At 41.3% G+C, this 27,758-nt stretch overlaps 1 protein-coding gene across 1 annotated transcript in view; it reads right to left on the bottom strand.

Annotated features, from left to right (window-relative positions):
* Positions 1-8,546: 8,546 nt before the first annotated feature.
* Ophn1 (oligophrenin 1) overlaps positions 8,547-27,758 on the bottom strand; it is a 347,400-nt gene continuing 328,188 nt past the window's right edge. The window contains exons 22-25 of the mRNA XM_075958789.1: positions 18,867-19,032; positions 17,769-17,819; positions 13,823-13,864; positions 8,547-12,636 (exon numbers count right to left, since the gene is read on the bottom strand). Coding sequence (XP_075814904.1) covers positions 13,831-13,864; positions 17,769-17,819; positions 18,867-19,032 — 251 coding nt within the window. The 3' untranslated portion in view covers positions 8,547-12,636; positions 13,823-13,830. The remainder of the gene's footprint in view (positions 12,637-13,822; positions 13,865-17,768; positions 17,820-18,866; positions 19,033-27,758) is intronic.

The raw sequence follows: 27,758 nt of genomic DNA, 5'->3' as shown, positions 1-27,758 counted from the left end.
TTTATAGTCGCAACAGCTCATTTACTTCCACTGCCTTTATTCAACTTCCTAGACTGAGACAAGTACATCGAGGAAGGCCTAAAGCACCACTCAAGAACTGGTGGAAAATGTAGCTACCTGTTTCAAAGCACTGAGATTTTTCCTCTATTTTGCCAAATGGTAAACATTGGGATTTTTTTTTTTGGAGGAAAAATGGTTTTAAAAACTTCGAGCTATTACCGAGAAATAATTTCTGTGAGGCTTCTGAATGAAACTAGGTCTACAGTATAATGTGCCATAGCATCTGGCTGGCTAGGAAAAGATGCAGGGGTCTAGGAAATGATGGGCGTTTTTACTATTCCATGGCAAAGCCTTTTAGGAACCTTTGGTTCTGATAATGTAATATTAGAATCCAGCTGCTGCTCAGGCCACTATACCTGTAGCAGCCCTTCCCTTCTTACAGAGACTGACAGGCACCCTGCTGAGACATTGCCTGGGAGCCCCTAGCTAACAGCCTTCCAGGTACCAAGATCTCTCACCAGACAAGTGGGTTTACATCTAAAGGATATTAGTGGGCACACACAATGCTGTTCCTACCCTGTTCTCTGCCTCTTGCCAAGATAGCAGCAGCCTGTAGCCACCTTCAAGCTGTGAATTCCCTATTTCCTCAGAAAGGATCTGGTACCTGCCAAAATCCTCACCAAGCTGTCTGTCTCTGGTTCTACAGTCTGAAATCTTCTCAGAGCCTCCACCAAGCTGTTAAATTATCTGTCCATCCGTGGCATTACCTAACTCCTAATAAATTATTTACTCCCAACAATCCTCCTCGTGTCCCTCTGGAGCATGTTAATCCTTCGGTGATGAATTCCAATATTTAACCATATTGGTTAAATGTGAGCCAGATTCTGGGCTACGAGATTAGAGCAGAGTTAATTAACAGAGCCCTCTTGCTCTGATAAACAAGCAAACAAAATTATAAAATACATGGCAGACTAACATACTCAGTTGATCAGTGGGATGGAAGAGGAAAGATGTCCATCCATATCTGCCTCTGTCTGGAGCCTGACTGCATCACTAGACTGGCTATAATTCTGATGCTTGGTTTTCATTGTCAACCTGACCAGATTTAGAATCGTCATAGAAACACAGCTCTGGGTAAGTGTACTAGGGCTTTTCTAAAGAGGTTTAACTGAGCAGGGACGATCTGCCCTGAATGTGGTGGCTCCATCCCATGGATGCGGCCCTTAACTGGATGAAAAAGTGAAAGGGAGCTGAGCACCGACATTCGTAGGCCTCTGACTCGTGACTGTCTATGTAATGGAATCAGCTACCCCACCCTTTTGCCACCATGACATGTCTGCCATAATAGATCGTCCCCTCAAACTGAGCCAGAATAAACCTTTCCTTCCTTCACTTGTTCTTGTCAGGAGTTTTGTCACAAATGACAACAGTGAGCTTGTGAATCAGTCTATATGACCATTTAGGTTATCTTTCAGCTCTCCAGTTCCATAAATCTGCAAGGGAAGCAGGCATCTCAGATTAAGCCCAGTGGCCCATCCATTAGTGAAAGGTGATGGTGACAGATTTATGGCCAGAGGGTTCTTTGAGTAGTACATTCAGTGAAATAAATGAGACTTCTTGGTTTAGGACAATGCCATCCTTTCTTTCAAATGTATCTCTTGCTGACCCGGTCTCCCCAATGACTGGGTAAACAGAGAACCATATGGTTAATTCTACTAGATATCTATTTTTAGAAATGTCAGGCCCTTAAGCTCCCCTGGTAGAAATCTCACCCTTCAGTAGGCATGAATGCGGTCATCCACATTCCCAGCCCCTGTGGACTCCGCACTGGACACATAAGATGGATTTTGAGAATGGTCCTAGGTACCAAAGCATAGTTTGAAACCAAACTTGAAGAAAATGAAGATCGGAGACGTTGAATGCTTCCCATTGATTTCTCACTGCACCCCAGGCACAGCTTATCATTCCTGTTACAAGTGAAGAAACTAAGGCTGGGAGAGCTGAGGTGATTTCCAGGGTGGGATATAATTCTCTCTCTGCCCTCCCTCTACTTTTCTATATCCCTTCTCCCTCCTCAGCTATCTCTCTTCTCCCCTCTCTTTCTGGCTCTTTTCTTGCCCCCCCCCGGGAAAAAATGTCTTGCTGGTTCTAGTGTGGAGAACTTGGACTAATACATAAAATGAAAGGAAAAGTGTGATTTGGGGTAGGTGCTATTAGAGACAACTGGAGTCAGATAGTACGTAGTACTGCCAGGCAATGTTTGTGTGATTGGAGCTAAGCTCTGCAACCTTGCAAAGATTCAGTTTCCTTACATAAGACACTATATTATCCAGGAATTTTGTGACCCATAAATGAGAAGCTTGGAATAAGAATACCTAGGAGAGGGCTTTTTTCCTGTTCCATTTTCTCTAATATTTTTCTAATATAATATTATTATATCTAATAAAATATTCCTAATATTTTATCTCATCTGACAATTAGCATCTTAAATTTATCAGGGAGTTGAAAATGTTACAACTTTCTAATATGAATTAGAAACTCAAAGTTCCTTCCTTATTAAGTAGGCTTTAGAACTCCTCAGTGAGTCACACAGGAAAAGAATCTTCTACGTCTTCCATGCTCTCCTGGACACTGCGAGGACCTGTAAGTACCATTGTGTTGGTCACATTTAGGGCTGCCTCTTGGATTTCTGAGAGCTATACATGCGCATTAACATCTTGAGAAGGAAGCATCTTCTTCCAAACACAAGGTCAAAGTTGCCCTGTACATCTCCCGTCCTCAACTTATTTCAGGCACTGACTACACCTTTAATTTACTCCCATGGTCCAATCTCATCAGCATAGCATACACAAATAACAGTTTCTTTCCTAATCATAAGTCCAACACATAGCTTAGGATATACTGGTAATTCTGATAGTGCGGACAGAATCACATAGGAGATGAACATTAGGACGTGTCTGTGAGAGAGGTTCTAGATAGCACTGGGGTAGGAAGACCTAACATAAATGTAGATGGATAGCATCATCTCTTGAACTAGAATCTTGGACCAAATAAAAAGGAGAAAACTTAGCAACGGCATCATCACTCCGGATTCCCAGACACAGGCACAATGGGATTAGCTGCCTGGAGCATCTGCTGCTGTGACTTTCTACCACAGTGGATTGAACCCCCAAACCGTGAGACAAAATGACCCTCCTTGAGTCACTTTTCTCAAGATATTTTATCACAACAGGAGTTTTGAGCATTGAAAACCTTTTTGTAGCCTCTGGAGTCCCATAAGCTTTTATTTCCACTTTGGTTTTCAGTATTTACTTACTGTGACTTTGAGCAAGTAATGATTTTTCTGAATTTAATCTCTTTATGTGTAATATGAGACTAAAATGAGGTGCCAGGATGCTCAAATAACACTTTCTCTCCCTCCTCCCCTACCTTTTCCCCCTCATGTGTGCATGTATTTTCTTTCACCAAATTACTTTTCTTACTCTAACCCCAGACCACCGGGAAGTCCCAAGGATTCAGGCTTCTCCTACTCCATGCTTGGTACCTAACCAGTGCTTAATGATATTTGTTTCCCTTCTTTGATTACACAGTAGCCTACTTCCTAGCAGTCTGTTTCGATCAAGTCTCTGAATTCTAATAGAACAAATCAAAAGTTGTGTCTTATTTTCATCCCTTGTCCCCACATCAGAGCTAAGTACTCCACCTCCTTTGTCACAATGGGACTGGCATAGTTTTGTGGTTTGTCTGTGCTTCTTCCATGGAGCTTTTAAAATCTACTTAAATTATATTTAGACTCGTTCCCTAAAGCATTTTGTGATGTCATCTTCATTTCAGGAAAAGTAATGTGATATAACCTGGACATCCAAAGAATCTAAGGGTTAATTTCCAATTGTGGATGAAATGGCCCAGTAGTACACTGTTTCTCGTCTCCTTTCTCCTCTTCAGAACACAGCTACCCCCTTGCTGAGTGCCCAGTTGTGAACACCACGCCACAACTCTTATGAGACCAGGAGTGCAAAATGTAAAAGAGGAAAGCAATGGGATGTGGGGAAGAGACGTACATCACAAGACATCAGGTGGATGGCCAGGAGGTTGAAAACATCCATGCCACCCCACCAGGAGCTGAGCTATAATAAAAAAATAAATAAAACAGCCCTTGTCAAATTTTAAAGACATAAGAATCTTCAAGGTCTCACTATTGACAAATGCCCAGGGCCAATTAGGTGAGCCTAAGATATGAGCAGAAAAACCTCTGCATGGTAGAAATATACATACAAACAGACCCAGCTACGGGCATATATAGACACAGCTTGGTAGGAGTCAGTACAGTTAGTCATGGGCTCAGAGAGATGAAATTTCTCATTTGATGCAGGTTAAAACACATTGAAGAATCCAAAGATTAAGTAGTGATCATCATTTAGGAATGTCTCCTTGCGTGGTATAGCTCAATGTTCTGATCTAGGGCAGATGGAGAGGAGACTGCATTCCTGGAAAGCTACTGAGTCACGACCGCCACTGATAATGCTGATAATGACTAATACTTACAAATACATGGCTGACAACACATATTCGAGTGAGAAGGACTTGCTGCAGTGGCAGCTACTAGGCATATAGTCTATCTCGGGGCCTGTTAGTCTTAATCATAGAAATCCAGAGAAACATGAGTCCCAAAGGCAAAGGGTATGGGGTGTGCGTGCATGTGTGAATATCACTTACCTTGCTTCTAATGGTGGGAATGTAAAAGCCAGAGTCTGACTGGCAATGTCCGGAAAAGAAGTCAAGGGAGTAACAGAGGGACTCAGTATAACACTGAGTCCACCTAGATCTCAGGTCTAGGAGTGGAAGAGAATTCTGAATCTTACAGTAAGTGTAAGGAAGAGATGGCAGACAATCACGGCTGAGGTCCGACCAATCTCACATCATAATGTGTCTGGGATTAACCGTGGGATGGCACTTTCCAGTACTTTGGGTAGTAGTAGTTGGGAAAGAAGAAACCAGAGGAATAAATGTAGGATTGACAATACTAGTGGAAAAGGTAGGCACAGAGAAAAGGTCACTGTGTAGCTTCAATGTCAGAGCTAGAAAAACTCCATTTCAGTTTTAAATCCAGGTAACATCTTGGTGGGGATTCTAAGGGCCTGCACAGTCAGACTTTATATAGAGAGTTCAGAGACATTAACAGAAATTAAGTGTAAGTGCTTTGGATACGGAATATCCTCCAAAGGCCCGCATGCTAAAGGCTGGGTCCCCTTTATGACACTGTTGGAAAATGGTGGCTGCTTTATAAGGAGAGACTAATAGGAAGCCACCATGCCATTGAGGGTGTACTTGTGATGAGTAGATTATGACTTGAGCCTCTTCCTATCCTATCCTATTTTTCTGCATGACTGAATTTAGTGGCTCAACTCTGCCATGTGCTTCCCCTGCATGTTGTTTCACCCAGAGCAAAGGTCCAAATGACCATGAACTGACAACTTGAAAACTGAGACAAAAAAGTTGATTATCTCTGGTATTTGTTACAGTGACAGACAGCACACAGGAAGAGGCCCATACTCAATGAGAAGCCTTCAAGTAAAAATACTGCTCAAGAACACATATATTCCTGGTGTTCCATCCTGACTTTATCCATCACAAGACTAGCACCTCTGAGCCTCTGAACAAAAAGATTGCACCTCACTCTGCCATATAAAACCTAGCAAGTCTCTGTACTTCAGAGAATTCTTCAAAAATCTCATCTGTATTTGTTCCATTATCCAAATGGAAGGACACTGGGAACAAGCTTAGAGCACTCTTAAAATCAAACTTGCCTCTATCTCCCCACTACTAGAATTTCCAATGTTGATTAATGACAATTCTCTCAGTAGGTAGGAAGAAGAATGGTCTGAATTGGAATCCTGAATTCACTAGATCCTGAGTATGGGAACTTGGGTAAATGGTGTAATGTTCTGTGCCTCAGTTTTCTCCTTTATAAAATGGTATAGTGCCAAGGGGACCTCATAGGAATGCTTATTAAGGCAAATCAAAGAACTTAAAACCACATTTTCATTAAGTAGACAAGTGTCTACCATTACAATCAAGTGATACGGCAATGGACAATCACCATCGCAGATCTTTAGGAAGTTGACAGGCAGAGATTAGGGAGGTAACTATTTCATACTTTTTGCAAGCATCTATTATGTCCCCTAAGAAAACTCCATAACCAAACCTGTGATTCATTACAAAATATTAAGATGTAATTAAGGCTAATGTGGTTATTAAAATATGGAGAAAATTCTGATTTTAGTAGATTCAGTCATTGTTATGGGATGAACCCTAAACAGAAGAGGCAACAAAGGAAGCAAGAAAAAAAAGGCAGCAGCAACAATTCAAGAAGGATTCAGGCAGTTGGCTTAAAAATGGAGAGAGTTTTTGTTTTGTTATATTTTTGTCTTATTGGATTTTTTTGTTTTATGGGGTTTTTTTGAGAAAGGGAGCATGAAATTGGGTGGGCAGGAAGAGGGGGAGGATCTGGAAAATATCTAGGAAAGAGAAAGAATATGATCAAAGCATATAGTATGTCAAAAACTTTTAAATAAAAAAGCTAAAAATAATTGAAGACTCCAGTCTTACAGAAGAAGCTAAATTATTCTAACAACCTTGACTGAACTCAAAAGAATATCTCAGATAAAAACCACTCAGAGAATTTAACTATTTCATAGGAAAACTTCTGACCAACAGGGACAGTGAGGTGACAACGAATGGATGAAGTGCTAAATTTTTGATAAAAAAAATACTGGATGTATCTTTGTGCATGTTTTTACCTGTATGCATGTATGTATGTGCACATGTTTGCTGGTACCCTCAGAGGCTAGAAGAAGAAGTCAAATCTCCTGGAACTGGAGAGTTGTGAACCACCATGTAAGCACCGAGAACTGGATCCAGGTTCCTTGGAAGAGCAACAGTGCTTGTACTCTCTGAGTCATCTCTCCAGCCCTAAACTTGTGATCAGTCATTTGAACAGCCATAAAGACTAACACAGTGCTGCTGTATTTCAGGTTGCCCAAATCTGTCAAATTGAGAACTACTTTGTCCCTTGAAGCGGCTGATGTGAGGACAAAATAATAGAAAGAACCTAAGACTGTTCTGCAAAATTTTAAGTCACAAAACTCTTCTATACTCCAACAGGAAAAATAATCAATCTGGTTTGAACCAGGAGAGATAGTTAAAGGCCAGGTTTACAAGTAAAAATCCAAGAACTTAGAGCTCATGACATTTCTCAGGAGAAAAACTAAAGGTCTGCAGGCCTGCCTCTTCTCCTCTAGAGAAACAGCACGGCGTAGGAGGATTTGAAAGACTCAAGGCCCACTCTGCCTCCTACGCTATGATACCCTTCTGAGCAGCAACAAAATGGGAAACTCACTCCTGCTCTGAGGTGAGAAGGGCTGTGTGGGCACTCAAAAGGAAGGCTTGTGGATGTATGACAGAAACAAAACACCCAGATGACAATACAGCACACCTCCTCTGCGTGGGTGGCTCGCTGTTGGGAGCAGGTGTCTAGACTATGGCAAATAGATCACCTAAGGGAAGTCCTGTAGAATGGTATTATAAAGGGGGGAGGGTAGTTTCTACCCTTGGGTACAGCCTTATGCAAGTCCTTCGCCCTCGATGAGTTTGTTTGTCCACCTGTAAGAAGTTACCTTGAAGCCAGTGGCTCTCAAATACTGGGCATTAGACTCACCTGGAGGGGTAAGCAGCAGACAATGATTCTAAGTTTCTTCTCCCACTGCCAAAGCATCCTCTAAAAACCTGAGGCAAGGAATCTTGTTTTTACTAAATCATGCAAAGCCTTAGCCACAATACAAGTGGATTCATCCAGTAGGTGGCCTGAAAGCAGTTGAATCTTGAAACTCTGCATTCTTTGTTATACTTGAATTTGAAAATTAACTAATTTGCAGCCAATTAACGAGCTAGGCTCCTCCTGGTCTTTGCAAATTTCTGTTACCACTGCTTTGCTATAATCCCAGCACTCGGGAGGCAGAGGCAGGCGGATTTCTGTGAGTTCGAGACCAGCCTGGTCTACAAGAGATACTTCCAGGACAGGCTCCAAAGCCACAGAAAAACCCTGTCTTGAAAAAAAAAAAAGTCCTCCCAGTATTGCCTTTCTTCTGTGAAATGACGATGCTAACCTGGCTGAAGAGCAGCAGAGTTGCCCACTGGCATTACATCATGGCCTGAGTCTGAAAGTTGCAAAGACCCTCTGAGACAAAAGGTAGACGAGACGATGTGCACGGCACGCTCAGCATCTCAGAGAGGACGTAACAAAGCTGAGTCACAACCACAGAGCTCCTGAAAAGCTCCATCCAACTGCCACATGTCTGTGCACTGCTTCCCTTGCACAGTCTGACAGCCAAGTCACTTTCAGTCTGCTTATTCCCTGGACTTGGCCTGCTATTCTTGGACATAGAGGAACTTCATTCACTTGTCAACACAGTTGCAGGCCACGTGCAAACCGATGAAAGAAGCAGAGCGTTATGGACTCTCAACAGATTAGAGCAGACTAAGCCAAGTGTTTCTCAAAATTTTAATGTGCATAGAAATCTCTTGTGGGGTCTTGTTAAAATACAGATTCATATTCCAGATGTCTCAGGTCGATCCGAGGAATCTGCATTTCTAATGAGTTGCCAGGTAATGCTAAGGCCAAAACTGATATTTTCATTAATCCTATTTTAAAACATCTCCACTTATATTTGGGATTCATTTTCTTTTGAAGATTTATTTATTTATAAATTTTCTGTATATGGGTATTTTGTCTGCGTGTACTTCTGCAAACTAGAAGGGGTCATTGGATCCCCTGTGACTATACTTATAGATGGTTGTGAGCTGTCATATAGTTGCTGGGAACTGAATTCAGGACCCCAGGAAGAGCAACCAGCACTCTTAATGGCTGAGCCATCTCTCTAGCCCAGAGGTTTGTTTTCACTACTAATTTTGTGGCACTGTGGTAAATAGAAAGCCATTTGCAGTTCCCAATCTTGGACTTTAATCAATTTCTAGAGTCTTCTTATGGGTAAGTCATTTTTACCTCCCTGGACCTCAAGTTTCCTTACCTACAAGACAGACTTGCTAGCTATCACTTATTGATGCTATACAGCCTGAGAGAATGGCAAAGCTGAATAGATTAAGACTCTTGGGTTCAAAAACAGTTTGTGCCGAGTTCTCTTTGAATGTTTTTACAAGACAGCGTGAGAGGAAGATGGTGGGTGCACCATCATTCCTGATATGCCGAAAGATTGTTTCCATCATGAGACTGCAGATGGAGGACATTTATTCAAGCACTTAATTGAAAATCACATGAGTGGGCTCAAGGATCTAATTCTTTTCTCTTATTTCACACTCATAGTTCATATAGGCAATTTCATATGAAAATGAAGGCTTTACTTCATTGACAATATCTTGTTAAGTTATTTAGATCCACTCTGGATTTTCCGTTGCTGTTGTTGCTAAAGCTTTTGTAGGTAGGCGTCTAATGTGTCAAGGTCAATTGTCTGCTCCTTCTTTAATAACAGCTTCACTGGTCCATGTTCTTTCAAAAGCAATTATTTCATGAGTTGCCGAACTACTTCCTTTACTTTGTGTAGTTCTTACAGAATAAAGTAATGTCTTGAAAAGGGGAAGATGCTTCCCTATTGTAACCCATTACTTCCAAAGCACTCTTACACGACACTATTTTGTTTCTTAAATTGAATGTTTAGTTTTTGTCCTGTGCTGGCTGGATACTTCTTAATACCTCTCTTTCAACTTGAAATATAAAAATTCAATAAAATTTCTTTTTATTAAATGACCCCTGATTTTTGCTTTCACCACGGAAAACCTTTGTAGCAAGGTGACCCCAGGGCATCAAATTCCACAAAGGCACAGAGAACTTCCGTTCTCTCCAAGTGCGTGCATGGATATCACCAGTCCTCTTGATCAAACTGTACACGTGACAGGTAGAGATGTACTGGGAAAACACAGCCACACCTGGAAGGACCCTTTCTCTCTGGAAAGTGACTACAGCGACTAATTCACAGCTACCGATCACAACAAATTCTTCACTTCACAAGGTGAGGTTCGATGATCTCTTAAAACATATTAAAAATCTGATGCACTCAGAGTGAAAAGAAAACCCAACTAGGAATTATCTTTCATCCTATGGTCTACTCCCTTACGAGGCGGCCTTGCACCACTTCCCTCCCTCACTGCTTTCCTTTCCATATTGGTTAGGTATATGGGAGTCAAGAGTCAACTCACCTCCAGCAATGTGTCCTCCGTCTAAATACCTACCTCTGAATGACATAGGGAAAATTGCTGAAGGTGAAAATTTCTAGAGGTCAGGATGGAAATCTCACTTCTAGTATACATTATGTCTGTGTACTAGAGCCAGTAACAACTTGGTACCCTCTTAGTCTGTACAAGAAGCTGAGTACTTGCATGATTCTTATTAGCATGACATCTAAGGTATTTGAAGTATCTGGTATTCAGTGGGTGCTTAATAAGTGTTAGCGCTTCTGTCGTCACTATCAGTTCAAGACTTAACAGTTCTCTCACCTATTTGCTAGGGTTGTTGCTAATTTCCCAGAGATACCCACGCACATATGGCCTCTTCTGATCCCCCCTTTGAAGTGAGCATCTATGTATCAAGCAGAGATGGACCAGGCCAATCTCACTTCACGACAGCATGCTTCACCACAGCCATATTGCTCTTTAAAGCAGGTTGTCAAAGGGAGAGACTTTGTTTCATTCTCCAAAGGAAGTTGATGCAGAAGTAGAGCCACTCCAGCAACTGCTCCCCTGGCCTCCAAAGCTGGGGACCCCTCCTTCTCAGCTGAGTTTTCATCCATGTCCCACATAACATAGCAATCACAGTGCAAAGTTTCTAGAAACTTCTTCTATTGGGATTGCAGTGTCTTTCTCTGCCTCTCCATAGTATTCTAAGACTTTTAGGGTTTACCACAGCCTTTTGCCTGAGGAAAACTAGACTCTAACTGTCTTCCTAATCCTTCATGGATCCTGGCTCACTCCAGTGACCAAGTTCTACACATATACTGGCTTTTCTCTCATTAACAGAGAGGATACAGCTCTAAGACCAGAACTCAGTAAGAGCCCCGCAAGCCTCAGAGGCCGGGGCCCGGGCATCTGCACAGAAACAGAAGCACCAACACCCTAAAAACCAGGCCTCAAAAATGTCTATTCTTCAGATTTCCTACTCCCTGCACCGCTTTCGCTTTAGTACACTTTCAGTGACTCCAGCAGTGCTGAAAGGACCAGCAGCTTGTAGCTTGAATTTTCCACTTGCTGGCAAATATGAGAGGCTCAAGAAAGAGAATAAAAGCCAATACCTCCCAAAAGAACCATTAAAGCCACCACCTACAAGGCCCCCCTCCTCGATAAATGTGGTGTACTAAAAAGAACCTTATGTAGGAGCTCAGACACCTGGGATCTCGTCCTCTTGTGGTCGCTAACTTGCTCGTCATGTAAACTAAGCTGTTGTTAGTATAAATGCGTTTGAAAGTTCCTTCTAATCCAACCCTTTATGGGCTGTAAAGAGTCTTTTATCTCAAGGGCTGTGGTTCTTAACCTTTATTGGGTTGCAGTCCCATTTGAAATCCAGTAGAATGTTATGAACCATCTGCTCAGAAAAGGCATTACCCTCATGGAATTGTATATGTCATCTTGGGGGCATCATGGAGTTCCAGAATCCACAGGCACTTGGCTAAGAATTAGTTTTGTTTGCTTATAAGATTTGCTTGTTTGCTTTTTCTTCAAGAAATAAAAGAACATGTAAGCGAGAGGCAAATAAGAAGCAATAGCAACAATTCCTCGTACTCAAGTCAATCTTAACAATTTTTCCTAACACTTGACCCTCCCCGTTTTGTTTTGTTTTGTTTTTTACAAAGACGTTTTCTGCTTTGTTTTATTTGTTGATTGCTGGAAAGGAAGCTATTAGGTGAAAGTAGGAAAAAGGAAAATCCAGACAGCCTAAGCTTTGACATGCAACACATGCTTAGCACTGTGAAGGACACTGTGTGGGAATGATCCACGCGGCCTGGCCCCACTGGACATCATTAACATGTCATGGTACCAGAGTGCCAATCTGGTACTAGTTAGTGTCCATATTCTCAGAAAGAGACATGACACAATTCTCCAATATTCAGCTAACATCCCTAGTCCCTTCCAAATAAGGTAAACAATGGCCCCAACTCTGGTAGCCTTTAGATCAGGGTGAGGCCCCCAAGATCAGTCTTTAGCCCTGAATCAGTCAGAGTCCAGTGACCTTTGAGGAGACAACAAGTTCAGAGAAGAGTGGAAAGCTGGGCTCCCCTCTTCAATACGGGTCAGTGGGTATTTTCACGTCAGTAGAGCTTGGAGCTTAAGAGAATCCTGCCATCCAGTGTCCTTGGAGCTGCTCACAACAGACATTCTGGGGAGATGAAGAGAGAATACAAAGGAGAAACAAACACATGTCTCAGACATGTGCTCCCTATTTTATAGCTTCCCAGACACTGAGAGTTCGAGGCCAGAAATGAGCTGCTCTTCAGCACCAAATAGCTCACATGGGTTTGAAGTAGACCCTTCCCCAACCTGGAAAGGGTCCCTCGAGGCCAAGTCCTTTCAAACCTAAAATGAAAAGAAAAAAAATAGGGAGTTAGGTAAGCCTGGGTGAATATTTAACAGGTGTTAGAAAGGGGGAGGGGTGTCTCTCTAGTTTCTTACCCTAACTAGTACCTAGTCTGGAAAAGGGACTTTGTACTTTAGACCCCAAACAGCACGTCAAGGCTGCTCTAAATAGGACTAGAGACTGTCTTTGAGCCCACCTCCAATTCCCTAAAACAATCTACCAACAGGGGAAGCAAAATCCTGATACTAAAACTTCTGAGCCTGCCGCTCCGTTCTCCTCCCTTGCATCTTAGTCATTGCCTTTGCGCTCCTTTCGGTATCTCCAAACTTCCTTTGCCCAGGCCTTCATTCTTAAGGCTGATAAGACGCAGCTTATCTATCGCTAGGCCATGGAGGACTGGCAGTGACAGGAAAACACAGAAGGCTAAGGAGCACATGGCAAGCCAAACTCCAGATACTTGGACCTCATTAATGTTCACATTGGTTCATGTCATGCCAGAGATCTGATAACCAAGCAATCAAAGTCTTACGCAGAGAAAGACATTTCCCTGACCCCCAAGCCTCCTGTGACCTTAGCAAGTCACTTATCCCCTCTGAACTTAAGTTCCTTTGTTTGTTGAGTTGGAACACATAGTATCCTCCTTCTTTCTGGCATGGGATGTGGATCAAATGAGATCATGGATATGAAAGTTCTGCACACTCAAATGAACATAAAGGACCACAGAGGATGGTTCAGGTGGGAAGAACTGAAGTAGTTACTTGGTCTCAAGGAATGAAGTCCCACTATAGACACATTGACATTTGTCTAAATATCAAAGAGGAAGTCACTGGCATCCTTAGAGACTCAAACAATAGCGGAGGCAGGCAGGTCCATCGTCTCATTTTACAAACAGAAACTGAGATTTGGAAAAGGAAACATGCTTGGCCAAAATATCCAGCCTGGGATTTCTAATGAATTCGGCTGAAAAGCAATCTTACAGTAATATAGTGGAGGGGGAAATGGCAGGGAAAGAAAACTGCAAATCATATGAAACCGCACAAATAAAGTATGTAATTTTAGGGGAGCAAACTGAGACATGGAGTAAGGTCCTACCCTCTGGACTTGTGTGATATTCTAGTCTTCAAAGTCCTAGCCATGAAAAGGGCTTATTTGAACATTTTGTCATGAAGGGTAGAAACAACATACCTGTGGCCTCAGCTCTCATCTCCAGGAAGTTTTCCTTGAGAGCTGTGGGCAAAAGAAAGAGAGCTCAATGAAGCCCTTGAAGTCAGGACTGAAAAGGTTAATGGTAAACAAGTCACTTGGTTAGGGGGAAATTATTCTGCTCAGATCGTTTACTGCATTTGGTTCCATTCTTCTAGGTTGGGAAGGTTTAGAGAACCCACTATTCTAGACACGAAGCCACCTTTCAGGAGCTAAAACAATTTTTTGAGTAGTAGACTATGGGAAACTAGACACAAGACAGAAGCTGACCCAAGACCACAGTACACATCGCATGATTATCACTGCTGGTTAGAAGGACAAGAAGGCAGGGGTCAGTACCGTGTAAAACATAAGTCCTCCTTGGTCTTACAAAAACCACACAAGCTCTGGTCAGCCTGCTGATCAGCCCTAAATTCGCCTTCCATACTCAGCTGAGAACTGGGAGAAAGAGACAACCATAGAAAAGAAATCTCCTAGCAATATAGCCAGAGCATCCCACATAACAGCTGGTTCCCCCAGCTATAGCCACAGCCTTCTACTTTTCTCTCATCTCTTGAAACTACTTATAACTAGTTGCCCAAATTATCTTATTCGTATTCATGGTTTTAATTACCACCAACTATTGGGAATCTTCTTCCAAAGTGTCACTACTCATACAGTATATATGTGATGCCCCACACTAGAATTCTATAAAACATTGGTCGTCCCTAGCATTTCTATTACTAAATCTGTACAGGCCCCACCCTGACAATTAGTTTAGGTTGCAGTTACTCACTGGGCATCTCTACCTGGATGTCTCACAGTGTCTTCACAGGGACTGTCTGAACCTGAGCACAGCAAATGTCTCACAAAACCTGTTTCTTTATGATTAATTGTTGTGCCATCTACCAAATTGCCCAAGTTAGACTTATCTCTCTCAGCACTTCCACAGTGCCTCCCATCTGAAAAGTCAGCAGGGTCTGCTGGAACCGAGCGCACACATCTGTCCCTGTATTCCATTCCCACAGCAACACCTTAGGTCAGACCTTCCATCAGCTCCTGCCGGCAAGATTTGTTTCCTAATTGGTCTCCCTGCTTCCCATCTTTACCACCAGAGTGATCTTTTTACAACTCAGCCAGCTCAGAATGTGCACAACTACCTAAATATCTTCAACGGCCTGACCCCAGCAGACTACAATACAAAGAGCAAACACCTTAATATGTCATACAAGACCTTTGCAGTCTGGCTCTAATCCATTTTCCTGGTGTTCCGTTCAGCTAAGCTTTCTTCTTTTCAACCCCACATTATAGACAAAGTGGAACACTAATCACTTCTGAAGCTACATTGCCTTATGGAATATTCTCTCTTCCCTTTTCTTCTTGACAAATCTCTAATAATATTTCCTTTGAGTTTTTTTTTTCTTTTTAACTGTTGAAGAGGGCAAGAGAATGAGGAACAGATGCTATCAAAATGACAGGCTACAGTCAAGCATGCAAAGGAAAAACTAAAAGCGGCAAGGCAAGATGATAGAAGAGGTAGGCAACAATGACCATATAAGGGATCAGCCACGTGACTGGGAACATCTTGCTCAGTGGCCAGCCTGTGAATACACTGCTGGTAGTGGTGGATTCAAGGTAGGAAGAATATTTTTCCTAAGCAGCTTCTGAGTAAGAAAAACCTACAGCTAGCCAAGATTGAAGGCGGGTATGTTTTAGCCTTACTTACATTCCTTCCAAGGTGATTCTTAGGACACAGAACAGGATTAAGGCTAGGTTTGAGAAGCCCAGATAAAGAGTGGATTGAATAGCATAGGCTGAAGTGCCTGCTTTGTTGGACAAGGCCTTCCGGCGTTGTGCTTGGTCTAAGTCTGCCCTGAGCACTGGATGACAAATCCTACCCCCTTGCTAATGTCTTTCCATGCCCTCAACATCAGTTTGGCAATGGTTTTCCTACTGAAAGTTAGCCTTCACTAGAAATTCTACTAGACTTTGTTCATGCCTCTTAAATATTCCCTTCTTACTGTCTTGACAGCCTGAACTAAGATACAGATCAATCCCCAAATTTTGCTGTGTATTTCTATTTGATCAAGCCCCAGCTCATGTATTAACTCTTCAATATGCCTGATTCTTTTTGTTCATTCCAGTTTATTTCCTTCAATTTCTCTGGTGTTTATTTCTCAAAGGATTTCTTTATCCTAGGGAGGGAGGAAGTAGTGTCACTCACGGGAGGCAACTCTATTAAGAACCTCTCTTTCCCCCCCTGCCTCGCCCCACTCTGTGGAACTCAAGGCTTCAAGCACAATGTACAAATACTTTAGCACTGAGATATAATTCCCAGTTCCACTCCAAAACCTCTTCATTTTCCATCCTCTGGTAAAAGAAATAAGGGATTTAGCCTCACTTTCATCTGTTCTGGTAAAAATAAATGATAAGTTATTGTCTAAACAGAATTTGGCTGATCCCAGAGCTGCCTGTGGTGACTTGCCATGTGGAATCACATCCTGGTGAATTCGATTCATGGTATTGGGAAGAGAATGTCAAACCTATCCTGGCTCCATTTTTAGGCTGGCAGCCTAAAAACATTAACTCTTGTTCTTGGCCAAGAAGCACAACTAAAAAAATTCTCAGATTAGCCACATGAAACAAACTCACAGCAAACACCTTGAAGACTAAGTAACCATTCCTCTGGATGCTTTTGTGTAAATGCTCCCAAATGCCCAGAGCTTGAACAGTTTGTACCAGCATTTGGAAAAAAATTAAAAACCAATAGAAGGAAGGACGAACAGAAGGAAAAGAAGGAGAAAGGAAATAGGGAAGAGGGATGACAAAAGGCAGAAATAATGGATTCTCATGTACCAGCCAAAAGATCAATTTTAGTGAGTGTAGAGGAGAAGCCAGGAATCTGGGATTTTTTAAACAATTTTTCAAGAGATTTAGATGGATGGTCAGTTTGATAATCATTTAGTCAACTTTTGAAATGGGAGCCATATTTACTCTGAACCCATAGACAATAGAATGCTATATTCTACAAGCCTTTGTCAGCTGACCTTATACACTATGATGTCTAAGTAAGTAAAATAATAGCAACAAAAAGACCTTCATTGGTGCAAGGTTTCTTTTTTTCAGCATAGCTTTGGGATGTGCGCTGGCTAGTTCTATGTCAATTTGACACAAGCTATCTGAGAGGAGGGAGCCTCAACTGAGAAAATGCCTCCATAAGATCAGGCTTTTGGCAAGTGTGCAAAACATGTTCTTATTAGTGATTGATTGGGGGTAGCAGCCATTGTGGGTACTCCTGGGTTCTATAAGAAAGCAGGCTGAGCAAGTCACGTGGAGCAAGCGAGTAAGCAGCACCCCTCCATGGCCTCTGTATCAGTTCCTGCCTCCAGGCTCCTGCCCTGCTTGAGTTCCTGTCCTGACTTCCTTCAGTGATAGACTATGATGTGAAAGTGTAAACCCTTCCTTCCCCAAGTTGCTTTAGTCGTGGTGTTTCATCACAGCAACAGTAACTCTAACTAGGACCACATGTGTGTACATACAACAGAGTACATGCACATGTATGTCTGTGAAAGGGAACGAGAAGCAGAAGAAATGGAAAAAATGAGTAAGAAAAGAGACAACAGAGACACAAGTTAAGAAAAGCAAGAAGGATGGCATAAAGAGAACACAGGGCGAGAAGTGCAAAAAGAGGCAGAAAAACTGAGAATGGCAGAGACACATGTAAGAACAAGCAAGAGAAAAAGGCAGGACACTGATAAGAAATAGAAGCCAATCTACAATGATTGCAGGAGAAAGGTGGGAGAGGAAAAGGGAGAGAGGGACAGAGAGGAGGGGAGAAAACAAGAACTATAGAGAAACAGGAAAGGAGGAGGAAAGAGCAAAGCCTGATGAGCTGCACTTGATGCATCCATGCAGTACCGCCATTTGCCCTCTCTTCTGTGTCTCTTACCTTCCAGTTTTCCGGGATGCTGTTTCAAAGAATCTGGTCCTGGATGCCACCCTGCAAATAGAAGCCAAGCAAGTCTGATGAGCTACAGTGGAATACATGTGAGAAACAAAGACCAATGGAAAGGACATGACACTCAGTACCAGATAGGTCATCAATACCAGGCCCTACCCTTGCTCGCAAAAAGCCCAGGGCAAAACTCGAATATCAGAATGAGAAATGGTTCTGAAGCCATAGGCACCCCAGGGCAAAAAAATAAGATCCTTTACTACCTATAGATCCAGAATGGCAAAGTCTGAGACTCACTCAGACCTGTCTTTGGAAAAATAAATGAAAACAGTCTTTGGTTTCAAAGTGTGACTGAAGGAGCTTTGCAAATACACATTGCTAATTAGTGGAAGTTGTGGAGGCTTTGATATTTCTCTAAGTTTTACAATTATGGAAAATAAAAGACACAAGAAAAAGAAGGGTCTGGACGTGATGTGCTAATGGTCCAGAAAGACGGTCTTAGGAGGGCATGAGGAGAGGCCAGTCAGGCTAGCTATGGCCAAGCACAGCTGGTTTCTTGGCTCTGCTTTTTCCCTGGCTCCGCAACCAGAGGGCCTATTGGGTATCCTGTAAGAGGATCTTTAGAGGACCTGAGTCATTTTGGATGATTTTTTTAAATGTACCCTTGCAAGAAAGAAAGAAAGAAAGAAAGAAAGAAAGAAAAAAGCCCCAAGCACAAGTACAATGACAAAAATTACATGCTCATTAAATTACTTGAATAACCAGTAGCAATAACACAAAATAGAAAAGATTTTTAGAGCAGAAAACTGAAAGTAATTTTTCTTCCTCCACAGACATCAGGGCAGCTAAGAACAAATGAATCTTTATATAAGACTTTGAAAAAGTCTTGATATGTAGTGAAATAGCCCAACTTTGGATACTGAATGGAATATTCCACACAGGGATGACACTGGATAGTCTCCTAGATTATAAAGAGAATGATGTTCCAGAGTTGTCTGCTGTATACACTTAGCAACCAGAGATGGCGACCCTAAAGGCACTTCTAGTGGTCAGCATAGGCCTTAGATCAAGTTGAGGGAAAACATTGCTTACACAGATGATGGGATTTCCCCTGCATTGCCAGCCACAGTATCTGGCTTTGGTTCTGGCTTCTGTGAAACACTGGCCCGGCAAGGAGGGTCTGGGGGTCTCACTGGAGGACGGATGATTGTTTGCTTTTCTCCTGGGGGCCGAACTTTGCTGAAACAGTCAGTATCTCCTAAAAGAGAAAGCAATAACAAGGACATAAATAGTCGCCCAAATAGAACACTAAATGTCAGTCAATGACCTGGGGTTGGCTGGGTCATCTTCTCTGGTCCCCATTTCTTCTTAGCTAACAACAACTCTATTTTTGTTTTAAAATTCTTCTGGCTGATGCCCTTTAGAAAGCTTACATTCCAACCTAGACTGTACAATTTCATGTACCTTACATTTGTTACGAATTTTCTAATTCTACATTTCCTTGGCTTTACAATTCAGAGTAGCAACACATTTGTTTATAGAGATCAAAGGGACTAAGTTAGGAGCTAGTATGTTTATTACAGTGCCAGCCACATCGTAGGTGATTAATGCCATAGAGTAGGTGATTGATGAGGAACTTAAATCTGATAAATTCATCCCTACTAAAATCAGATCCTGAGACTGGGGAAATGACTCAGCAGTTGAAAGTATCTACTGCTCTTCCAAAGGACACAAACTGCATCCCTAGCACCTATGTCAGGAGGCTTAGCAAAACCTGCAACTCCAGACCCAACATTCTCTGCTGGACTCTGTGGGCAACTGTATCATGTGCACATCAACATACATATGTACATAAAATGAAAACTAAAATAAACCTCAAACAATTCCAGGTCCTTTTAGTGCTAAAGTACTCTTCTACCTCACGTTGCTATCTCCACATTTCTGGCTTACAGTTTAATTGGAAGAAATAAACAAATAGTTTTTATGAAATGGTACTGGCAGGATTATGTTAAAAACAGGTACATCCTGCTGGTGGCACGATAAACTGGACTGATTCTATCTAGATACCTATCAAGTATTTTGGAACAATCTGGATGTAACACAAAATTATGCATAGGTAATAAATAATTCATACATGTTTATCTAGTAATTCCACTTTGAAAAAAACCTTACAAGAATTCATCCAAGATAAAAAATAAGAAAAACCAATTGGCACAAAACATACATAGCAAAATATCAGCCAGAACTACAAAAGCTAACCAAACAATTTACTCTTACAAGCAACTAACACATATTGCATATAAACTGACAAGAACTTGGACAAGGTCAAGACAAAAATGTATATTGAAATAAAGTAAAAATGAATTCATAAAGCTTGGCATGGTCACTCAAGTCCCAGTGCTGAGGACTCTAAAGCAACAGGATTGACATTAGTTCGAGGCCACCTTAGTCTACATAGTGAGTTCCAGGCAAGCCTAAGCTACAAAGGGAGACTCTGTCTCAACAAGAATGAAGGAAACAAAACTCCACCAAAAAGTACTTGTGTCTCAATGAAGATGATATTAATATAGCCATATGTGTAATAATGAAGTGGATTAGATCTTGATATTTGCTTAATATTAGATCTTAATTTTCATTCTTTCTGCAAGACGCTTAAAGTAAAATTAAAAACTCAAATTCCATCTACATAATACTGCTTGCTATAGGATTTACTAAAGTTTACACAGTTTTATTTTTCTTCAAGTCCTTCTCAGTAACTCTAAAATGCACAGGATAAAGTTCAAACTTCTCAACATAATTCAAGGCCTCCTTTAAACTAGCTACAAATCATTGTTTCAGGAATAACTACCAGACATTACCTACCAAGCCTACTCTATCAAACTGGTCTCTTCACTACCCCATCAAAACAAGTCTTGATTTTAGGTTATATTAATATGCTGATTTCCCTCTGTATGCTGTGAATATCATTGTTTAATAAAGGACTGCTTTGGGCCTATAGCAGGGTAGAACTTAGATAGGCAGGGAAAACTAAACTAAATGCTGGGAGAAATGAGGCAGAGACAGAAGGATGCCATGTAGCCCCACCGGAGACAGATGCCAGAACTTTAGCCGATAAGCCACAGCCACGTGGCCATACACAGATTAATAAAAATGGGTTAAATTAATATGTAGGGGTTAACCAATAAGAAGCTAGAACTAAGGGGCCAAGCAGTGATTTAAATAATATAGTTTCTGTGTGGTTATTTTGAGTCTGAGCTACAGTACGCCACAGAAGAAAATACAGACGTTCTAGAATTGTGAAGACCTGGATGTGTGGCTTTATTCTGCTATTTCTGCTGTGGGTTAATGCTCTTATACACTGTAAATATTTGTCATTCATATTGGTTTAATAAAACGCTGATTGTCTAGTAGCCAGGTAGGAAGTATAGGCAGAGCAACTAGACTAGGAGAATTCTGGGAGGAGGAAAGTCAGAGAGTTACTAGTCAGTTACTGACTAGACACAGAGGAATCAAGATGAGAATTTCTCACTGAAAGTCACATGGCTAACTACAGATAAGAATTGCAAGTTGATTTAAGTTGTAAGAGCTAGACAGTAATAAGCCTGAGCAATAGACCAAACAGTTTATGATTAACATTAAACCTTTGTGTGTTTATTTGAGATTGAATGGCTTTGGGACTGGGTGGGACAGAAACTTACATTTATAAACTTCCAAGCAGTGAGAACTTGGACAGTGATTTAATGTCTTTGACTATAATTTTCTCACTTGGGAAATTGGTATATAACAATTTCATTTCATAAGGTGATTATAAAAAGTTAGATGATATACTATCCAAAACAAGCATGAATAAGTGTTAGATGATTTTTACTTCTTTCCTTCTATCGATTCCTAATCTTGCTCACATCATAAGCACCAGATCCATTCCTTAAGAGTGTGTACAAGTAGGGAAATATAACACTAAAGATGTTTGAAAAGGCTATATGGAGATCTATTATTTTATAAGATTTCTAAATATGTAAAATAATTTAATTGGAGTCACCATATACAGGGAATAAAGCTCTTTCCAGAAGCCATAACTTACCAAATAAAAAGCCTGCTGTCAGGTGTGAGATACCTCCCCTCAATTTGTTGATCAGAAGTGTCTTTGAGATCCCAGGACAACACAGCCTATTGCAATTGCTCTTGGTTGCCCACCAAAACTTGATGGTAAGACCCTTTTGCTGAAAATACCACGTACTTTGAACACAGGATGTGGAGAAATAAAGTTAGTACTGATCAGGAAGCCTCCTGTCTGATGACTAGCTTTCATAATACCAGAAGATATATGTAGGCTGCTGGGGGGAAAGTTATCAGTGGTCATACTTAGTTGTAAATCGTATACGCTAAAATAACAACTGGCCTGGAAAGATATGATCATGGTTGCAATAATGACATGAATGTAACAGAAGTAACCAACTACTTTCTGATTGAATTTAGGGTCTCAAGAGGAAGAAGCATATGCCTGGTACTAAGGATGGTCTCAAATCCATGGTTTAGGAGTTCACTGGGTCAAGGGGTAAAGCCTACTGCTATCAATAAATAAACATAGAATTAAACTGACCTATAATCCATTTCTCTATATACACAGATTAATGTAACAGTCAGGTATCATCAGAGCAGTCTATTTGTTCCATGGATAACATTTAACACAGAAACTCAAGTAGTCAAAGTGCAGAGAATAGGTGTTCATGGTTTCACATTTCTTCTCAGGCTCAGAGATCATTGCAGAAGAAAGAATGGAAAGATTATAAGAGCAATGCGGTGTCTTCTGGACATTGCAAGACTGTTGCACTCATATGCTCACAGCTGCTGGGGTTATATGTACAAGACCTGCATAAGATCAAGCTAGTCAACATTCCAGGATGGAGAGTGGAGGGGCATGTAAGTCCACACCTAGCTGAGGAGATGCTGACAGCTGTTAGCTACTATGGAAAGGAGAGTCAGTTTTCTTTACACTATGGCTCTTGGTAGGGCAAACACATTCTAGTGGATGGTCCCCATACTCAGGAGAACATGGATCATACAAATCAGACTCAGTAGGTTTTTATAAAAATAAAGAAGAGGAAACAAATTTGAAAGGGGTGAGAGGAAAGAGGGATCTAGGAGGAGTTATGGGGAGGAGGTGGTAAATATTATAAAAATGGTGTATTTGCAAGTATGAAATTTGCAAAAAATCAAAAATTACCATAATTAGGTTTTATTAGAGCCAGTTCAAATCTGAGTTACATATGAAAAATCTCAGGAGAAAAGGCAGAATTCTGATAGTACAGTATATGTAGTATACTAGTAGAGGAATGAGCAAAACATTATTCCTGTTTACAGAGAATTTCTATCTTCCCATCTAGGCTCTAGCTTATATTTATGGACATACTATTCACCATAGTTAGCATCAGGGTGATTTTCTACAACTGCATTAAAAAAGATCATCAAAGTAATAATAATTGCTTTTCTTGCCTAACAAATTTATACTGTTTGAAACCTTCTCCCAGATGATGTTCATAGTCATCTGAGAAGGAAAGAATAGAGACTTCGTGTCATTTCTATTTTACAGAGAAGGAAACTGAGGCTCAGAATGGTAAATCTATTTACCCATTACCAGATTGTAATAGAGTAATGATTGAAAATTATTTTCTATTTTCATGTCCACTTCTTTCCCGATGCCTGCTATGTTGTTATTAGTAGCAGTAATAGAAAATTGCAAATGATAATAATGATTAACAGTAAAAAAAAATAAGTAAAACAATATTTACTATTTATTTTTATTGACTGATTTTGCAGTGTGGGGATTAATACCAGGATCTCACACAGTTCCAGTTCTGGCTACTTTTATTACCAAACACCAGTTCTGATCCAAGTATCGTTAACACCGCATTTAGTGCTTTTCTCAGTTTTCATAGTTAAGACTGGGCATCATTCTGCACAAATGTTATGCCTTTTCTACCGTTGAGGAAAACACTCCAAAATGAAAAGGAACCTCAACGCTTACCATTAACAGATCCATGTGCATGTGATTTCTACAACCTATGTAGTTCCAGTTACCAGAGGTGCAGTGGATTTCAATCCTGGCTGCACATGAGAACACGGGAAGACCTTTAAATAAGCAGTACCCAGATCGATCCTCAGCAGTCCTAGTTTGACTAGGACAGGACTTGCACCTGGGCATGTCAGTGTTCCCCTGGTTCATGTGATGATGGGCAGTGTGGGCTGTAAAGTTGTAAGCCACCCAAACCCGCTTCCTCCTTGCAGGTCACACATGAGCAGAGATGGCAGTGATATTCCATTTCCACTAGTTACTGGAGGAGGGAGTTTGATAGGAAAGACACTACACTTTCAGAGCTAGAATTATTTCTACCTGAAGCCATGCCTAGCCTAGGGCTCATTTCTCTTGAGGAGTATAGCAGATATGATCCTCATAACAGCAGCCTCACTCACTACCTTTACAGCCACATCCAAATGGACATCTAACTAGGGCCTGAAAGTAAGCACCATTAGCTGTTCGTCTCATTAGGCCCTTTTATATGCAACTTCAACTTGATGATTCATTACAAGTCATGCTTTGAAGTAGCAGCAAAGAGTTTTCTTGGCTGAAAGACCCCGGTGTTGTTCTTTCTTGCCTCTAATTTGTCTCAGTCACTGTTAAGCCACAATGTCAAACTGGCAAAGCGCGGAAAGAAGTCATATAACTAGGAGTCAAGAAACCTGGTTTCTCATCTTAATACTAAAACTAGCTTGTGTAAGTCAGCGGTTCATTTCTCTGCCAGTACAATAGGAAGATTGGACTGTTTTGCAGATGAATCAGCAGATGGTATCAGTCTGTAAACCTTTGCCTTTCTTTGCTAACTTTTGTATGTTTCTTTGGGAATACTACGGAAGTCTCAATTTCTTTATCAGTCTCTCCCTTCCTTTCTTCCACCTTCTTATTACCTCTCAATAAATGGATTTCAATTTCATGCCCCCTGTTGCCTGCCGGTAATACCCAAAATGCCTAAGTTGGCATTCACTATGCCCTCTTCCATTGGGCTTTAGCAGTCCTTTCTGATCTTGCTTTCCACCATTCTTCTTCACATATGCTACCGTCTAGACAAACATTATTATTTATTGTTCTGTGTGCATGTCTTGCAATGAATCATCTTTCCAAGATCCTCTTTATCCTATTCCCACATGCCCCAAATTGCATCCGCTTAAGTGCCATGTCTCTTAGGAAGCTTAAGATTCTCCAAGTTCCTTTCTCCAGTTCTGAAGGCACTGGTTGTCTTGTACTTTGAATCTTGTACTTTGGCTCTTTGCTTTCATGGCTCTTTCTCCCCTATTAGAATGGGAGCAACTTGAGAGCAAGATCCAGGTGGGACTCATCTCTGTATCCCCAAGAGAACCAAGTAAATTGCTCTGCGTGTAACCGGCAGATATTCAACAAATATTTATTGAGTAAAGAAAAATGCAATGCAGCCTTTTAGAAGGACAGCGAGGAAAGCTTTCCCTTTTTAGGCTTCCAACTGAGCTTCCTATGACACACAAGCCCAATACCCTCGGGCTTCAAGGGTATTCTGAGACCTAAAGTAAGTATTCAATATACTAGGGATTTTGTGAGAGCATTTGTGTCCAACAAGGGATGAACACAAGTGATCCTATACAGTCTCCCTGGGGTCTTAAATCCAAACTGGGATGAGAAGTCATAGGCATGGGCTATAAGCAGTCACATTAGAGGGCCAAGCATGGGAACTCCAGGAAGTGAGGTATGGGTGGGTACCCTGGAGTAGGACTGTCAGAGGATCCATGGACCAACTGGACTGGAACTGGACTAAGAAGAGCTAAATGTCCTTTTTTATCTCTTTTCTCCACAATGTTTTTTTTTCTGTCTGGGTGTTTATCAAGTGTATAGCCAGGCTGAAGACTAAAAAAAAAAAGTAGTTCTGAGCTGTTTTCTTCTGCCCATACTTTACATTTGAGATTCCACCAAGGCTCTAGAATACAGAAAAGTAGATGTCTCTGTCTTGTAATCTGCCACTTCTTGAGCCTCTACTAGATAACTAGGTGCTTTATAGACTACTTCTACTGTTTCACACACGCGCACGCGTACACACACACACACACACACACACACACACACACACACACACATCTTGCCTGTGGTAGAGGTGCTAGCCCACACTACTCATAGTGGGGAAATAAAAAGTAAAGCTGACCTAATTACAACAGCATGCTATCAAAACCGAACAACTCCTTCCATTTACAGGGTAGTTGGAAAGGGACAGGTATACACATGCCACCCTTCCTTGTTATAGCAATCCAATGGGCACAATTATTATCCTCTTATACAAATGAGAGGCTCAGACAGGTTATGATTTACCTGAAATCCCACAGCTGGGAGAGACGGGGTCAAATTTAAAACACATATCAAGGGAAGTAATGGAGGATGGGGTTTTAACCACACATTCTCTCTAGTCTATAGAATTCCACCAAATGGCGGTCATTTTCTTTTGATTTTTGGTCCAAAACATAGGTTTCATTACAAACTTACTGCCCTCTCCAAAACATTTGGCTCCTTCCTTTCCCATCCTCTGCCAAATGGTGGTGAGCAAATATCTTAGCATGTGTGGGTTTATGGAGAGACAATAGTCATCAGTTCTCGATTTTATGCAGCTTTCTTAACACCCTCCCTAATATCCACCTATACCCCACCTCGGGCGAAAGAGCAGGGGGAAGATTGTTTTTTCTTCTCCCTCAGCCCTAGCCTTCCACAATGATCTCTTGCTTTCTGTGACATTCCTCCATGCGCATCCTATAGCCTTCCTTTCCCCTTAGCCATCAATTATCCTTATGGAACACTCTGGAGTTAGACTCCAGGAACGGCAGAGAATGAAAACCAAACAGTAGATTACTAAAGCATAAGCATAATAAGTTCAAACAAGAAAATGTGGATAATGGCCAGCAACGCCCATTACTGCAGGAGCAAGTCTGTTCCTAATACTTTTAGAGCAGATACAAATGCCACTTACAGCATTAGTCACCCCAGTGAAGAATTGATGGCTGTGTGACTAAAAAAGGTCTTGCAAATATCCTTCCTCCAAGCCCAGAAGCATATTACCAGAGAGAGGAAAGAAACTAAGCAGGGCTGTTAAACCCGCATGCCCTAGGGCCCGTGTGTGTGGCATGCTACCTACTTTAATATCTATACTCAGGCAGAATGAAGGGCTTCTTACCCTGGCTCTTACTGCTCTCATTATCATCCAAGAACATAGCTCACACCGGGCTTTGACTGACAGCCTATGGGCCATCCTCACTGTGAACAATGGGAAGGCAGAATCATGGCTTTTCCTCTCGGTCTTTCCCTTTGCTTAGTTTGATGTCTGAATGAATGCCCAGATAGAAGAGAAAGGCATACAGCCTTCTGTCCTCTTCATTCTCCCCCAAATACTAAATCTTTTAGTAGAAATTCTACACTCGCATTTTGTAAAACCAGAACCGGTAAGAGAAAGCAGCACTGAGTGATGCTACCTGTTTTCTCTTATATGTAGAACCTAGATTTCAATAGATGTGGGGGATCTATATGGAGGTCCACAAAAATAGAAACTGGGGAGAGCGAAGGAAGAGATCGTAATGGAGGTGGGAAATAGAGAGAACAATGTAATATATATAACAGGAAATAAAGTAGAGGGGAAAACTAACTGGGGAAAGAAAGGTAACCAAGTAGAGGAGGCACAGGAAAGGCTAGCGAAGGAGAGGAATAAATGGCAACACAGCATAACACATATGCATGAAGATGCTATGATGAACCATCCATTACTCTATATGCTAACCTAGAAAATTAATTTAAAAGGCAACAAACTCACAAGGTCAAAAGAAGATGTGCTAATTTGTATACGCCAAAGTAATGCTTGCTGGAAAAGAAGGAGGTGGCTAAGGCAGAAAAAAAAGGACTGTGGGGTGAGAGAGATGATTATGTGT

This window comes from Microtus pennsylvanicus, chromosome X (genome assembly GCF_037038515.1).
Source record: "Microtus pennsylvanicus isolate mMicPen1 chromosome X, mMicPen1.hap1, whole genome shotgun sequence".
In the NCBI taxonomy this organism is placed as follows: Eukaryota; Metazoa; Chordata; class Mammalia; order Rodentia; family Cricetidae; genus Microtus; species Microtus pennsylvanicus.
This window is presented reverse-complemented; position numbering and strand designations above follow the sequence as displayed.